Source organism: Gymnoscopelus microlampas, assembly GCF_963454915.1.
Source record: "Gymnoscopelus microlampas genome assembly, chromosome: 11".
Lineage (NCBI taxonomy): Eukaryota > Metazoa > Chordata > Actinopteri > Myctophiformes > Myctophidae > Gymnoscopelus > Gymnoscopelus microlampas.
This window is the reverse complement of record NC_139948.1, coordinates 38,665,968-38,683,931: the sequence shown is the minus strand read 5'-3', so window position 1 is coordinate 38,683,931 and position 17,964 is coordinate 38,665,968. Positions and strand designations below refer to the sequence as shown.

Genomic DNA, 17,964 nt, shown 5'->3' with positions numbered 1-17,964 from the left:
TTCATTTTGTCCACAGCCCAACTCTGAGATGCAGAGGAAGTAGACAGAAACGTTACCATCTTATAATGAGCATTAGTGAGGACCAATTATATGAAGATTAGGTTGAAAATGGGTGACGTGTTACCTTTGATAGTATTGACTGTAACTGAAATGTGAGATGGAAAACAGCAGTACACTCATGCTCATCATGCCATATATCGTTGCTGTTGGGCAGAAACCTTGTGTCTCCATATTTTTATGTTTTTTCGTAAATTATAATGCTTACTATAGTGTCACGTAAAAAAGTAGAAAAAATAGGCGATCTACAGGCTCACAACAGGTTTCGATGCAACGCATTGAGTGTAGATGTATATATATATTTTTTTAAAGACTTTAAGTGAACTTCTTTTTTACATTAACCCAATGAAAAGTATTAACAAGAGCTTGTGAATAAATAATAACTACATTGGATCCATCAGAACAAAGGTATCAAAGTATCAACTTGGGACATGCAAAGTTTCTACTCGGCAGCGACGGCGTGGTCCTTTCCATCCGTGCAGCACATTTCCATACTGGACATTTACAGAAACCAATATATTGAATAGAGAGGCAGGCTAAATGCATTTGATTCACAAGAGGATTAATTACTCCCGTCCACACAGGCATCATTTCTCTGTACACAAATACGTATATGCCGAAAATAGATCTACAAGCTCACGACTATTTTCGGCAGGCGACACCATCACATAACTCATAAGCTCTAAACACAACCCAGGATCATACGCATGAACGACCAAAAGGGAAGTAAATAAGCAGGCAGGCAAAGGACAGCAATCATGTACACAGTGCTCTCACAATAACACAATACGGTACACAAAACAACTACACACACACACACACACACACACACTCATACATGTACACAATGTATACAAACTTTACAGTCACTAAAAGAGCCAAACTATGGGTGAGCAGGGTACGAGGGCTCAGATGGGTGCGACAGGTCTGATGCCGATTAATGACGCATGCTCACAATGCAGTTGTGCGGCTCACGATGAGTTACCAAAAATAATTTAGAAGAAAAAATTAAAAATGAAATAAAGGGGGGGAAAAAATATAAAAATTAAATGACTGGGAAAGAAAAGTCATATTACCGACAGAACAGATTTCTCATCAGACCAAACTGTTTATTAATATATAGATATATGTTTTTATTTGTAATACCTTTGTAAAAAGTCACCATATACATTCAGGGTCAATTTTTTGTATCACATTTCTGATGTCCCTCCATAGCATGCATAAGATAAAACACTTTGCAACTAATTTTCTCAATGTTTCTGTAAATGTTTTGTTTCAACAAGGACAATAACAAGTAATTTTTTTCCCCACCCCAAAAAAAGACCAAAAACCACATAGCCACTCAGTGTAACGTTATACAATCATAATAAACATTGAGAGCTCCAAGGCTTGCAGTTTCCTTGGAAACTGAACTAATTCACAGCTGTTATGGAGAATACTCAGTGAAGGTCAACAAGATTGATCGCCCTGACTTTGAAAAAAGGGCCAAAATTTTGAATAAAAACACAACAAACAAAACAACGTTTTTTTGCAGTGTGGCATCATTTACGTTAACCACTTAAACCCTATACTTGGTTGACCGGAACTCCCAGTATACAGTGCTAGCCACCCTGCTGTTTACACTTTACGCTAAATATCTTCGCGCAAAATATCCGATCTACAAGCTCACAAAGCGTTGCTTGTACAGTAGGTCTGTTATTTTTGGCCGAATGTTCACCCCAGTATAGGGACGCTAGGGTTCAAGTGGTTAACCACTCTCGGGATAGATCTAGGAACGGTGAAAATCTTTTACTTTTTTTTCGGTAAGGTAAAAGAACACTTTATTTTATGAATAACAAGAGTATGTGCAGTGTACAGTATTTAGATTTTATTCCAAGATGATTATATCAAATGCAATGCGATTTAGTGGACTGAATAACCCCCAAAACATTTAATATATTCCTTCAAAATCAATGTGATGTCAATTTCACTTCAGGTGCACATAACTACAAGTTGTATAGAAAAAAGTAGCGAAGTAAGGCAAATATGACACATACACACGCACGCACACAAACACACACACACGCGCGCGCGCACACACACACACACGCGCACACCCTCTAGACAGAAAATCAGGTTAAGCATTGACACAAGGAAGCACTCTCTCAGAACATACAGTAATAACCTGCTGCGCACAGCCGCACTGTCAACAAAGCTTTTGAGCGTGGGAGCGGGGGAAGGGGAATGGGGGTTAAATGTTCCGTCCACATGTGCTTACAAAGGCCATTCAACCCAGGGGCTTCATTACGACGACATTTTAAGTATTTTGGCACTTGTACAGTACATGAAAATGTCCTTTTTAGTCTGACAAAATGACACCACCATGTACATGCATGAAGCACAAGCAGTAGCGAAGGCAGTCTCTTGAGAGATTAGTCCGTGGGGGGGGGGGGGGGGGGGGGGAGTTGGACAGGGGGTCAGAGGGCTCAGAGTCCGTATCGCTGCGCGCCGAGCAGGTAGGCCGCGTTTTGACTCTCCCTCTCAGCGCAATCCTCCACCCACCAACCGCTACTGTCCACACCGACATCATCATCACCGGCGGCAGCACCCCAGAGGGACGGCGGAAGGAAGGAAGGAAGGAAGGAAGGAAGGGAGGGAGGGAGGAAGGAAAGGAGAGGAGAGGAGAGGTAAGGAGGGACCCGGGGGGAGAAGAGAGGACAGAAAGGAAGGGATGAAACTGGACCGCTTCCACTGGAGGAGGCGGTTGTGTTTTGCGGAGGCAAGGAAGAGGTCGGAGAGGAAAAAAGGGATCAGAGGGGGGAGGCTAACAGGAGGGAAAGAGGGGGACGGGGGAGACAGGGGGACTGGGGGGGACGGGGAGGCCCCTGTGCTATCCGGAATGCTGTCTGTGTCTGTCTGTATGTCTGTTCTCACACAGTCGAAATCAATTTGCCATCAGGACTGTCACTGTGGAACAAAGAGAGAAGGAAGCTTGCCAGGTCGGACACACTCAGAGAGAAATGGAGAGAGACAAGACAGGCACAGGAGTAGGGGGAAGGGGGGGGGGTGTGTTTGAGTGTGTTTGAGTGTGTGTGTGTGTGTGTGTGTGTGGGGTTGGGGGGGGGGGGGGCAAGGCTTAGTTTGGAGGTAGGCATTGTAGGAGGAGCAAAGGAATCTACTTCCTCCCACCCATAGCTGCTAACGCCAAACAAAAGCACCTGCCGCCATCTGGAACATTTTACTTCATGTTACCTCATCGATAGGCAAAAAAAATAAAATGCCACGGCCAAAAAAAAAAAAAAAAAGTTTGGTATCGATGAAGTCACCGAAGTAATCTCCATGGCAGGAGTTGGGTCTGTAGTGTTCCATCAGTAAAGGAAAGCCTGGGAGGGGTGAATACACCCCCGTAGGGACTGTGCCAACCCAGAAAAAAACAACAACATTCGGAGACATAATTATGTGACACGACTGGAGACGAAAAGTCCCAGGCTCACAAACAGTGATGATCAGAATGATGTCAGCATGATGTCTGCTGTCACAACATGAAATCCAACCAACCAACCAACACGTGTGCACATACACACACTTATATGTAATTTCAGACACACACACACACACACACACACACACACACACACACACACACACACACACACACACACACACACACTCATACCCTTGCACAAACACACTCAAACATAGATATACAAGAAAAGTAATTCCCTCATTAAACAGAGAGATAGAAGCAGAACCCCTGACTTCAAGCAACCCTACATTATAGCTCAGACACACTGGCCAGCAATACTCTGGAACTAAACTATAATTTAATATACTGACACTGGGCTTCTTATTTAAAGGCCTACAGTACTTAAAAAAACAAACAAACAAAAAAGCAAAGCAAGCAAGAGCAAAGAGGAAAGGACAGAGAAAATACAAACGATTCAACATAATATTGTAGAATTTTGATACGATTGACATTTAATAAAGTAACAATTAAAAATGTATTAATTTATTTGAAACTTGAATGTCTCTTGCCTCAGTGCAGAGTGGACACAATGTGTGGGCAGCTATGTAGCAGTCCCTCCAGCATATTAAAGCATTTTAATCGATCAGGTACAATGACACGTATGATCCCATGTTGCCTGCTAAACGAGATAGCTCCATCTCCATCTACATCACTTGACCAATTACAGACAGCGACACCGATATTACTGGTCTCTACTCAGACGGTGGGATAGAATAAGGTCTTACCTTGTGGCGAAGCGACTGTCGTAATCCTCAAGGGCAGGCTGAAACAATCAAGAGATGCAGTTTTAATCTCTTGTTCCAGTTACAAACAGGAGACTGCCATCCTACGATTTGACCAGCAGGTGGCAGCAGGACCTAAAAGAACCAGCCCACCAGCCCCCCTATCAGGCTGAGGGGGGGTATCTATTTGTCTTGTTTTTAATGTCTGAACTCTATAGTATTCTAATGTCTTGTTTTTAATTGGATTGCCTTATTATTTCCTTTCTGCAAAACAAATCTACCTTCGGGTAAAAGATTAAGAACACTTGACCCCTTACTTCTGTTGAAATGATTATGCACAGTGAGTGAACAAGGTGGGTGTTTTCAATTAAACCAATCAAATTAATCCGATCAAAAGGAGGCTCAAGTGAAACATGAGCTATTCACTGACTACCCACCTGTGGAGCAAAGCCTGCCATGCTGTAGGGGCGTGGGCGGGTCTGTGCCAGGCTCTGTGCCAGCAGACGGGCCGTCAGGCCATAGTCAGGCATGGGCAGGGACATGTCACTCTCCAACAAGTTCCCTGTGCTGCTGCTTTTCCCATGGTGCAGACTGGAGAGGTGAAGACACATACACATTACAGTACATCCAAAACAATTGAACCACATTAACCCTAGAGTCCCTATTTTTGAATGACTGTCATTCAATTTGAAGATTTTCCCCCTTTTTCTTCTTCGAAAACGGCAGATCTATGTGAGCTTCTAGATCGGCTGTTTTGTTATATAATATAATATTATATAATATAATATAACGCAAATCGAATTCATACAATAAAATAGGGCTTAAAGGCATAGTTCACCCAAAAAAAAACTTTTTTTCTATCGATTATTAGTCACCCCATGGAGACTTGAATTAATGTATATTTTTTTGTTTTTGTCCCATTCCTAAGCCAATAATTTGATGACCAGCGGACCGGTAGGCAGCAGTTCCGGTAGGAGGGCTTAGGAATGCGACAAAAACAAAAAAATCAAGGCTCCATGGGGTGACTAATCGATAGATTTTTTTTTTTTTTATCCCTTTAAGTGTTAAAAGAGGAAATACATACTAACGCACACACTAAGTCACATACTGTAATGCATAGAACTAGTGTTGCACAGCTGACTTCACCTGGCCACATCCTAGTCATGATGTAACAGGACCCGTTTTTCCTCAGGTGCCAATAGTTAAACTGCTACTATTATGTCACGACTGGGCCATGGCCAGGTGTGGCCAGCAGTGCAATCTGATAGGCTATGTACATAACTGTAGTCCATGGTTTCCAGAGGGTGGCAAATTTGGCAATAGAGGCATAGCCATTTCCCCCGTAGTTTTGTTTGATTGGCTCGGCAGCAGATTTGTACTGGATGTGAAGGTGTAATTTGTGTTTACGGTTCAAATTGGCTGCTCAGCCAATCAAAACAAACTGGAACAGGAAACGGGTATGCTACCTTCTGAAAACCTGGGACTGCAGTTATGCACAGCACCTACTGAAAAATTCAGAAGCCAAAGCAAAATGTCCTTGTGACAGGAACATTGAGAGTATGATTAACTGATGACCCAGCATGAATACAAGTTCATTACTTGATCATTAACTGCACCGAACCATGTCCTCAGGACAGAAACTTACTTCACTCGGAGCTTCTCGTTGTCGCTCTCGGGCAGCACACGCGTGTAGGAGAACGGGAACCAGCCACGCCTGAAACGCAGGAAGTGAACGCTGTGCTCATGACACGGTATGCACTTCAACTTAGGCTTTGATTAGACTGCAGGCAAATCCAATTTGTTTCTCAAATCTGATCTTTAGGACTGCCTGTCCAGTGTCATTTGCAAGTGATTGGATCAGATTTGTGACAGACACTGTCAACCTATCTGCATTGTTTTCTGTGGTAACAACGTCTCACAGGCTCGAGCAGTGCTCTGTAGTACGATGGTGTCACTGCGAGCGACACCGGCATACAACAAAGTATTAATCAGTCTTTGGTGTCCGAGTGTCCAGGCTGAAACTTGTTTAAAAAATCTGATTTGAATTAGCATTTCAACACAACCAAGAAAAATTAAATTCTATGTGCTTTTTGCTGTTCAATCTTGATTAAAAAAACGCAATCTGATTCCGGATAGGCCGTAAATTTGATTTGGGCTGCCAGTCTAAACATAGCCTTTGTTACATACCATATTGAGGTGGGACAGTGGGACATCCCAACCCACATTGAGATACGTTCCACAGCAGATACAAACACAAAGCAAACGGTTCCTTTATTTATTGTTTGTCTGTTTTTTTGCCCGGCAAACATCGATCGATGGCCACTCACATCTTGTTCTTCTCGTTCTCGCCGTAGTGCCAGCCGTCACGTGCCTCAGGCACCAGCAGTGTGATGATATCACCTTCGTTGAAGCTGAGAAGGGTGCCGTTGTCCCCTGCGGCGTGGGAGAATATGGCCTGCACACGCGCCCGGCCATTCTTCTCCAGTCCTGCTGCCATGGAACTGGACCTGGGCAGGGTCCTGGTCTCTCCTGAAGGAAGAGACAGGGATTAGTTGACATAGCTGATCCGACATCATAGACTTGGCCACATGAAGTCCGAGATCCACACTGTTACTTGATCCTGTCTTGTTTTGAAAATCAGTGCACCGTCATGCAATATATTAGACAACGACAGCACATAAGAATGCTGTGGTGAATCAGATTGCAACAACACGTCGTAACGATTTGAATGTATCTGTATTAAGTGCAGTGGTGTAAAGTAAATACACTTTTGAAGAAGTTTTACTTTACTGGAGTATTTCCCAATTTCTGTACTTTTACTTCTACTCCACTACATCTCAGATGCAAATATTGTACTTTACGCACTACAATTATTTGACAGCTTTAGTTACAAGTTACTTTGCAGATTTAGATTATTATCACAAAACATACATTAACCACTTCAGACCAATGTATATTTCGGCCATTTGAAAATAGTGGATCTACAAGCTCACAATGCATTGTGAGCTTGTAGATCTGCTATTTTCAAAATATTTTTTTATACATTTTGAACTTAAGTATATTTTGATGCCAATACTTTTGTAATTTTACTCAAGTACATTTTGAATACTGAACTTTTTACTTGTAACAAGTATTTCTACACTGCAGTATCGATACTTTTACTTAAGTAAAACATGTGAGTACTTTTTCCACCACTGATTAAGTGCAGCGTGCAGCCAGAGAGACAGTACTGAAATGTAGCCTGGATTGTATTTCTCAAAACATGATGGGAGACCAAAAACAGAATACAAGCGCTCCATCAAACCATTCAGCTTCTCAGTTTGTTCCAGTTTGTTTATTTTTTGGGCTTTTTCTGCCTTTATTGGTAGGATAGTAGGCTGACAGGAAATGGGGAGAGAGATGAGGGGTGACATACAGCAAAGGTCGTCGGGATCGGGAGTCGAACCCGCGACGCGCTGTCAAACTGGATTACCAGCATGTGGTATGCGCCTGGACCGCTAGGCCAGCGGACGCCCCAGTTGGTTCCTTTTTACGGCTTGGCTCTGTAGAGGGGCTCGGATCAGGCTGAAACCTTGCCCAAAGCTCCTATCCTTCACCAGCTGCTGTATGACGGTGCTCGGATGTCTTACCCACTGGATTCTTGGTCTTGGCAGGGGCAGGCCTGCGGACAGGCAGGGTGTTGGAGTAGACCTCGCTGACCTGTCTCTGAGGCGGAGGCTGGGCCTGGGTCTGGGCCTGGGGAGTTGTGGGCCTGCCCTGGGACACAGGCCCTGCCTCTGTCCAGTACTCCTCGCCGTGGACTCCTGTCGTCCCGTTGACCATAGACATGCCTTCTGGCCCCATCAGCCTCTGTATGACACAGGACAATGCGTGTCAATCTATGCCAATGTGTAGATATACAGTTCATATCATGCAAGACTTCACTATTAACAAGTATCTTGTTAATGGCACAACTGATGTACAGTAATGGATATGTTATTAGTAGTCAGCAGTTAATGCTTATGTTTAATCGATTCAAATAATATACGTTTTGACTTGGGAGCTCAGTGGGGCTCGGGAATTGATATTCAAGTGAGCATTCATCTCTTTAACTTTCTTCCGCTGACTGTTGCCCAGCTTGAGTTGCAGGCTCATTAATAAAAGTGCCAGCGTTAAAGTGATGCCAGAGAGACATTTTGTTTATTTTGCTTCCCCACAGAGGGCTAAAGGTGTACTAGCTGACAGTGTGATTTAGTTCATTAGCGTCTTCACAGGAAGCTTGCTACGGACGCACACAAAGAAGTAGTCCCTGGATGTTTCTGAGCGAGAGACGATAATTCATCTCCCTCCTCAATCATGTTGTCGGCCAAACAACTCTTAACTCTGAATCGGAGCCTCTTTCTCGGCCTCGCCACTCACCGCCTGGTGTCCCATGCCGCTGCCCATGAAGACGGCCAGTTCTGGGGGTACAGGGAGAGGCTGGGCCCCTGGTATAGGGTCCGAGATGACCAGGTTGGATTTGGAGCTGTGCAGGGGACTGGTGCCCCCGAGGGAGCCTCCACCAGAGCCCATCTGCTGGGCTAAGAGCATAGCCCTCTCAGGCAGCTTGTTGGGATCCGAGCACGCCTGCTGCCACACTGGGATCTTCTGGGTCAGCAGGTCTTTACCCTGGATGGAGGGAGACACACAGACAGACTTACAACACTTTCTGGATAGATTTCTCACTCTCACTCACACTCACACACACACACACACACACACACACACACACACACACACACACACACACACACACACAATTTACCTTCACATTTAACAAGAAATTCTTTAACACAAACAATAGTAGATGCACAAACTTGGGAAACTCAACAATAACTGTTTCAGGATACAGATCACGAATACAGGAAGCACCATATGTGGCGACTGCCAATTATCACAGACACTGAACAGAGTTTAGCTCTCGGCTTGGGCATTCCTCTTCAAGGCTGAGCCGGCTTGCTCCGGTAGCTCATAGATCCTCCCGCTGAGCAACACTTGTTTGAAAGCGAGCCTCAGTACAGTGACCAGAAACATTATTAGACAGAGCTTTCCAAGCATTGCTCACATCTCACACACACACAATTGTATAATGTAAAAAGTTGATAGTACTGTAAGTATTGGTAATATGTGTTGGTCTAAACTACCTGTAATCCAGAGATGAGCATTTGTGTAAATTCATTATTTTAGATCAGTAGGGTTAAATACAGTTATATTATTGCATTTTGAGGGTGTATGATGAACAGATTAGTTTTTATTTCCGGTGATGATTTGCACCGGTTAAGGTGTGTTGAAGCACCATAACGGTGGTCGGGCATGTTGAGCCATTTCACTATGACTCACAAAGTACACTTGACATTACTGACTATTTTAACAAAGCATAAAGTGGTTTGTTTGATTTTCGAGGAAGCCATTTCAGTACAGCATGAAAGTCAACTTGCAGAGACATGAAACATGATGGGTAATCTAACATACAATTCAAACTCAAAGACATTATATTTTTCATCAAAGTTATGTTATCCTTGCATTTTAATGATATAGCTGAAAATAGATTGAAAAAAGATTGATTAGAAATTAAATTCATCATCTCCACAATTATTATTATGATATATATCAGGTAAGTTTGGTAACGTTTGAATGACTATGGAGAAAATGTAAACTTGAAATCTAAAAATAAAACTATTAACAGAAAAATGGGCCGTTTATGCATGATAATGGCCAAAGCTGTGAATAGACCTGTGGTTCTCAAGCGGTATGCCGAGGGGCACACTGGCGTACCTTGGGATTTTAGGACAACCACACATTATTATTGCTATATAACTATAGAAAATGTTATGAATTAGCTTTTAATTTACTACATCAGTACATAATGCACTTATTGCCCAATACAGAGGCAAATTCCGCTTTCAACCTGGTGTCCCTATTTATGTCAAGATAGCTGAAACTTTTACATTTATTGATTTATATTATTTTTTCTTTAAATGTTGTCACAAGTTTTCAAGAATAGCTAAAATGGCAGATTATTAGCCCACACAACGCATTGCATCGTCAGCTGATTTCCTCTCTAGTTCTTTGGACTGGAGAGAGGATGTCAGAGAGGTTTATGTGAAGGGCTCATCATAGTTGGCCATTTCCTTTAATAATTAATTTATTTCAATAAAGATTCAACAGGTTTGCAACTTTGCATCGAAGGACCACTCTGGAAATAAGTGTTATTCAGTCAGGCTTTTAAGTGCCGTCCTCTGGGACTCTGTGACATCATGATACTCCTTTGAGTTATTGTGCCTTTAAATTCCTAACAAAAATCTAATCAAAAATGCATTACATCCTGTTCCAGAGCTTCCATCAAGTTAGCCGAATGTGACACACACACACACACACACACACACACACACACACACACACACACACACACACACACACACACACACACACACAGGGGAGTTCTCACTGAAGACGTTTTATATAAAACAGCAGCAGATGGTAAATTAGCCCATCATAAGAGGAAATGTCACTCAGAAATACACATTGTCAAACCTAATATATACACATTGTCAAACTAATAAATCTGCAGTGTTTTGATATCTCACATACTGTTATTATGAGTACAACATTCATGAGACAGCTGACAAAAGCTATCAACTGCATTCCCTCCCATCTGAAAGTGCTTGGCTGTTTACTTAGAGCAGTGGTTCTCAAACTGGGGTCTGGGGACCCACAGGGGGGTCCTTGAAGGGGGCGCTAGGGGTTCCTAGCAAAATGAGTTGATATACGTGTAGCATCAAAATCATTTTAACCACGTTAACCCTACATGTCAAATTGGCTATTTGAAAATACCAAATAGCAGATCTACTGTACAAGATCACAACGTGTTGCGATTCTCCATCTCCTCTGTGTTCTCAGGGCTTGAGGTTTTCCCTGAATGTGAGTCCTTGAACCCCTTGCACCCTGCAGAGCTACAGCATTCTAACAATGGTGAGTGGGCAAGGTGGAGGGATAGACTGGAGGACTAACTAGCCGCCCACTCAAACAACCCTCAGCCCTGGGACATGACTCTCTTCTACCTCTGTACAAATGAAGCTTTGTGGACAGACACATCAACACATGTGCATGTGTGCTAACAGAAAGACACACACACACAGAGTGAAGGACAATATCTCCCCCTGCCTCCCACGCTCTCTGCCTTTGCTTCCTCTCCCTCGCGCTCTCTCTCTCTCCTTTTCAATCTCCCAGTCTTTCATACAGGAACACGCACAATTTCCCAGAGAGGGCTCTTCAGCTTGCCCAAGGTTGAATCCATCCCACACACACCCCCATCCTGATTAATGGCTCCAGACTCCATGTTGAAACAGCACCACAATAAACATGTGCACACACACACACACACACACACACACACACACACACACACACACACACGCACACACAATCTTATTCCAGCTACCTCTTAAGTCAGGCAGTGCACACCCACCAGAGAACCCAGGAGACAGACAGAGGCGCGCGCGAACACGCACACACACCCTCTGAAGAGTACACTTGTCATTTCCAACGCTTACAAGGTCTTTACTGAACATGAAAAACTATTTGCATCACATTCGATTTCATTTAAAGAGAAATTCTGCTGTGTTTCATTTTCATGGTTCATTGCCACCCCTTTGTTTTGCATTGCCTAATGCATGAGGTGTGAACGCACGCCAGCGGGGGGGCAGAAAGTTAATGTCCTCACTTTGACAAAAATATCAATGGTTCCAATCACCGTTTATGGTCCATTCATAGCCTTGGAGAAAGTAATTTGCTGAGATATAAAGAGGAATGAAAAAAGTTAAAGAGGCCCTATTCATGAATCCTGAAGTTAAATTAAAGCGTCAATCTGGGACTTTTCCCGAAAATAGCATTATCTAAAGCTCACAAAATCTTGAATCTTACCTTGCCATGGTAGGCACTGCTGTTCTTGGCCACGGCGCACTGACGGTCCACCAGGAAACAGTATCGCCGGCGTTCCTCTGACAAGGCCGTCTTGTAACCCTCGGCAATGAAGGTGTCCAGTTCACTCTGCTTACTGCTGATGGTCTCCACAAACTGCAAGTCACAAGTCAACAGGAGATCATACTGTTACCCTTAATTTACTGGATAATACTGTTATCATAGCAGATCTACAAGGTCACAACAATGTGTAGCATTGGGACCTTGTACATCTTGACTTGAACATTGTTATTTAACCCTAACCCACTACATATTTTTTTAAATAATCTTTCATTAATCAGAATCGGCAAAGGTTTGGCCACTGACTGATAGAACCAAAAGACCCTTACGCGTTTGTAACTCTTCAGAATGAACAATTGGAAGCAAATGGGTCCATTTGGTTCCATTTGAACACTCTCAGAGTTAAATTAACACTGAGGGTTTTTCCAGCTCAGATTGGGGTCCCAGAGATGAAATATCACACGGGGGGTCCTTGAAATTAAATCGGTTGAGAATCACTACTATAGTGCTATAGAGTGGTACGAGGTGACATACTACAGATTTCCAGGGGAATGTTAGCATTGGATTTTAGATAAATGTCTTTTGTTCAACAAGATCCTCACAGATCAACAAACCATTTAACATTTTGTGGAACCTTTTGGAAATCTTTTAAAGTGTCCGCCTATAAAATAGGGATGCCAGGTTGAAAGTAGTTAAAAAGCCACTGACGAATACAAAATTCAAAGCTGACTGAGCTGAGATATTAACAGGAGCAATTTAAACATTTTATGTATTTGTTCATAACATTTTCTTCACCATATACAGTATGTTCACCATCAAAGTTAGATTGAGACTGTGTAGTTGTTGGCGAGAGGGTGAATAAATAAAAACAGGTTAGTACTCCCACGCAGGTGCCAGTGATTTTCTTGCTGCCGTGGAACTCAGTCCTGTCCTGGCATTTTCTCACAGCATGAACTCTCGCAAGGAAATGTCAGCGCTTACTGAGCTCATTAACTACACATCACGCACGCGCACACACACACACACACACACACACACACACACACACACACACACACACACACACACACACACACACACACACACACACACACACACACACACACACACACACACACACACACACACACACACACACACACACACACACACACACACACACACACACACACACACACGCCATTTCCTCTTCTAACAACAGAGGTTCCCTGTAGCTGCTTCACCCCTGCTATTGACTTCTATAACTATGGCACTGCGTGTGTGTGTGTGTGTGTGTAGGCAGCCTGTAGCATATTCAAAGAGACACCTCTTGGTTTCTCTCCAATCAATGACACCAATCACCTTGCTTAACCACTTAAGCCCTGTATAATTTGTTGCACAACGAATAACAAAAGTAGCCAATCTACAAGCTCACGACAGGCTGCGACGCCTTCGTTGTGAGTTTGTAGATCTGCTATCTGGACTAAGTACAGACCCCTGGGGGACCCCGATCAACTGTAGTATACAGGATTTAATTGTTTAACGGATTTTTCTTTGAATGCTGGCATCCCTCCCACCTGTATTGTTGGAACCCTATTGAATACAAGTTCAATAGGGTTCATTTGGTGAACTTTAACCTACACTGAGTCAACGTTCCTGAGCGGAGGAGTCACACATGGCAGGAGAGAGAGAGAGAGAGAGAGAGAGAGAGAGAGAGAGAGAGAGAGAGAGAGAGAGAGAGAGAGAGAGAGAGAGAGAGAGAGAGAGAGAGAGAGAGAGAGAGAGAGAGAGAGAGAGAGAGAGAGAGAGAGAGAGAGAGAGAGAGAGAGAGAGAGAGAGAGAGAGAGAGAGAGAGAGAGAGAGAGAGAGAGAGAGAGAGAGAGAGAGAGAGTGGGAGTGAAAGAGAGAAAACATAGGCAATGCATTGACATACAGACTGACAGAAAGAGATCATGTTTGTGAATTCTCTCCACGTAGCCTACTTTAAAATTCCTGCCAATTCCTGCCAACGACTATACACCACATCAAAGACAGGAAACCCAAATGCATTTCATTTTCCAGCCACCAGAGCACACTAGTTCTCCACTATTGATAATCACAAGATTATTTGGCTGGAAGGATCTTAAAAAAAAAAAAAAGTCTATTGAACTAAACCATTTTGAGAAATGGCCCTGCTGTGCATTAGCAACGCTGTGCATTAGTGCGCTGTGCTTTTTGGAATAAATCTACCCACACCGCTAAAACACAAATCCTGAGCCGATGCAAGCACTAGGAATGGAGTTTTCCCCTGAGAGCAGCTTAAAGACTCGTTCTGTTCTTTTCAGTGCAACTTAAGTGCGAATTAAGCACTTTCAAAAACGCCTCAATTATTGGCGCAGTTCTTCCCGAGCACAGTGTTCATTTCTCGACTGGGGCCTGGGTTCAGTAACGGAAAGGTTGTGAAGGAAGGAACGTTTCGAACGAGCAAAGCGATCCTGTATGTCACACTGAAGCCTGTCACGTTGAGAACTCTCTTTTTTCCCCTCTTTCTCCCTCTCTCCTGAAATGTTAAAGATAGATTTATATATATTTTTTGGTATGACTCACACTCAATACTGCAGAGAGAGAGAGAAAAGACTATAGTCCGATTTATACTTAGTCGTACTAAGTATAAATCGCAACCGAGGCGTGTTGTGAGCTTATTTTCGATGCGTGACACTGTTGCACGATGGAGCATAAACAAGGCATATAAGAGAAGAAAACGAGAGAGAGAGAGAGGGAGAGAGAGAAAAATATGCTATGGCTAGAGAAGACAACATTAGCATTTGTGAATGGATCGGAATCCGATCGTATCACGGACAGACTGAGACGCCCGGCATTCAATTAGGGGATCGCCTCAGTTCTACCTTTGTAAGGACCCTGACTTTCTGTGGTCCATGACTCATTGTCTGTCAGCCTCCTCTCCAGGAGCTCTAAAGCCAAGCTAATTAGAGCTGTTCAACCAGTCCGTCCGCTCCTCTTGTCGATTCCCTATGGCCCAATTCTCACACCATTCAAATGAAAAACCAGTGTAACCAAGGACAATGACAATTGTGAAGAAAAGAAAAAGTGCTAATACATCAGAATTACCTCAGGTTACATTATCAGCTGGAATGGTGCCGAGAGAGAACTCGGATACACATTAATCAACATCTATACATAGGTAGATGGCACGTTTTGCTGCTTTTGAACAGCTGTGCTTTATGACATCATCAAGTCACTTCTTCAAAAACCTACAGGCTAGAGACTCCAATTATAAAGGAGCCATAATTGGTGACTTTGAAATAATTTCACCTCTTAATTCAGACAGCTCTGGCTTCATACAGGCAACATGGGCCAATTAATAGGGCAACTTAAGAGAGACAGACAGAAATAGACAGATGGAGTTCCTGTTTTCTTTTGCACAATGCTTTACATTTTGTTGGACATTAGCCCAAATTAGCTGATGTACAAGCTCACAGCTTGTGAGCTTGTAGATCTGCTATTTCCGCCCAATATGGCATGCCTAGAACAGTGATGCTGGAGAAAAACGATTTCACTCAACCCTGAGAAGGTTCCACCACTTCACCAATACTACACATGTCAACGCTCCAATCAAATCATTGCCACAACCCCCTTCTTCTCAATAATGGAGGTAATACTAGTAGTCACTTCAGGGTAGCCATGCCCTCTATATCATGGGTTCCCAAACCTTTCAGTCCGCGACCCCCCAAAATAATCATATTTGAACTGGGATCCAAAGCATTTCCTGGTACAGGTAGGGAGCTGCTTGGCTTTGCTGTTCCACCCTTCATCACCGGTGCTTTTGGATACGGTGGTTTATGGCATTGGTTCTCAAAGTGGGGTCTGGGGACAGGGTACCAGGGGGTCCCCAGCTAAATAAGTTAATATAGCGTCACAATCATTTTAACCACTTTAACCATTATTGTATACTTTGGCTATTCAAAAATAGCAGATGTACAAGCTCATAGCGTGGCACAGAGTGTCGCGTTATGAGCATTTTTAGCGGTGCCAACCGCTCTACACTTGACTTTGTCCGTATGTCCGTCCGTCCGTCCGTATCAGCACGGGATGATGAGCACGGGATTTTACACAGCTATAACTCCAGTTTGCAGCATGCCACCAAGTCCAAATATGGTATGTGGACTTAGACCACCAATAGGGACGAGCATGAATTGCTGAAGTTATCACAGCGGGGTCCAGGGACCCCCCGCGTATGTTCTGTCCGTCCGCCCGTTTAGGGCACGGGATTTAAAACAGCTATAACTCCAGGTTGAAGCCTGCCACCAACTCCTAATTTGGTATGTGGACTTACACCACCAATAGGGACGAGCATGAATTTCTGAAGTTATCACAGCGGGGTCCAGGGACCCCCCGCGTATGTTCTGTCCGTCCGCCCGTTTAGGGCACAGGATTTAAAACAGCTATAACTCCAGTTTGCAGCATGCCACCAAGTCCACATTTGGTATGTGGACTTACACCACAAATAGGGACGAGCATGAATTGCTGAAGTTATCAAAGCGGGGTCCAGGGACCCCCCGCGTATGTTATGTACGTCCGCCCGTTTAGGGCACGGGATTTAAAACAGCTATAACTCCAGTTTGCAGCATGCCACCAAGTCCAAATTTGGTATGTGGACTTAGACCACCAATAGGGACCAGCATGAATTGCTGAAGCCCCGCCCCCTCTGTCTTCCCATTGGCTGGCCTTTAAACAGCCATAACTCACGTTCGCATCATGCTACGGAGTACAAATTTTGTGCATGGACTAAAACCACCAATAGGGACAAACTGTAATTACTTAAGCCCCACCCCCTCTGTCTGCCCATTGGCTGGGCTTTAAACAGCCATTATTCCAGTTTGCAGCATGCTACCAAGTACAAATTTGGTAAGTGGACTCAGACCACCAATAGGGACGAACTAAAATGAGTTACGCCCCGCCCCAAAGGCACCGCTTCCTTCACACAGGGTGTGATTTTTTGAAAAATCTTGATAATGTTCGCAAATCTTAGAATGTATTTCTTAAAGCCAACATTTGTCACTCAAATCGTTGCTTCTGGGGGTCCCTGGAACAAAACATTTTGAGATGGCCAAATACATATCATTTTGGGGGTCCTTGACATGAAAAAGTTCTATCGCTACTATCTCTACTTGACACAATCTGATACGAGATATGACATAATCTAACCTAACACATGCCCCGCCCACTCTCTCCCTCTCATATCCAATACAGTGAGAGCTAGGTCGTCGTCTGTTGTTACTCTCTCCATCCAGAAACCTGTGCCGTGGTGAGGCGTTTATCTGGACAAGGCCCCTCCCCGCGGCGCCTTGGTCCACTTGACTGAACCACATAATGAGGTAGTTAGGATTTTTGGCAAGGGGCTTCGCACCACATGCTGAGAGGTGTGTAGAGAGAGTGAGATGAGATAGCAGGAGGGAAATGAGGGTAAGGGGAAGAGAGATGCGAAAGGGAAGAGTGAGCGGGGCTGTATGGGGGGAAGAGGCAGAGAGAGAGAGAGAATATATGAGAGAGAGAGAGAGAGAGAGAGAGAGATGAAATGAGGGGAGCTGTCACACTCCCCATCTGCGTCTGCCGTCAGCCTGAGCTCAGACATTCTTTACTTTTTAATGAAAAGAGAACAGATAAAAACTGAGATCCCGGGGTGTCTTATCTGCCGACATGACA

The 17,964-nt window shown here is 43.7% G+C and overlaps 1 protein-coding gene across 2 annotated transcripts in view; it reads right to left on the bottom strand.

The window, feature by feature from the left end:
• The window catches only part of LOC311055955 (BAR/IMD domain-containing adapter protein 2-like), a 69,082-nt gene that overhangs the window by 3,537 nt on the left and 47,581 nt on the right, over positions 1-17,964 (bottom strand). For both annotated transcript variants that reach the window (XM_084072257.1, XM_084072256.1), the window contains exons 7-13: positions 12,226-12,378; positions 8,683-8,931; positions 7,914-8,133; positions 6,612-6,813; positions 5,930-5,998; positions 4,722-4,875; positions 4,288-4,325 (exon numbers count right to left, since the gene is read on the bottom strand). In XM_084072257.1, the coding sequence (XP_083928383.1) occupies positions 4,288-4,325; positions 4,722-4,875; positions 5,930-5,998; positions 6,612-6,813; positions 7,914-8,133; positions 8,683-8,931; positions 12,226-12,378 (1,085 nt within the window). The remainder of the gene's footprint in view (positions 1-4,287; positions 4,326-4,721; positions 4,876-5,929; positions 5,999-6,611; positions 6,814-7,913; positions 8,134-8,682; positions 8,932-12,225; positions 12,379-17,964) is intronic.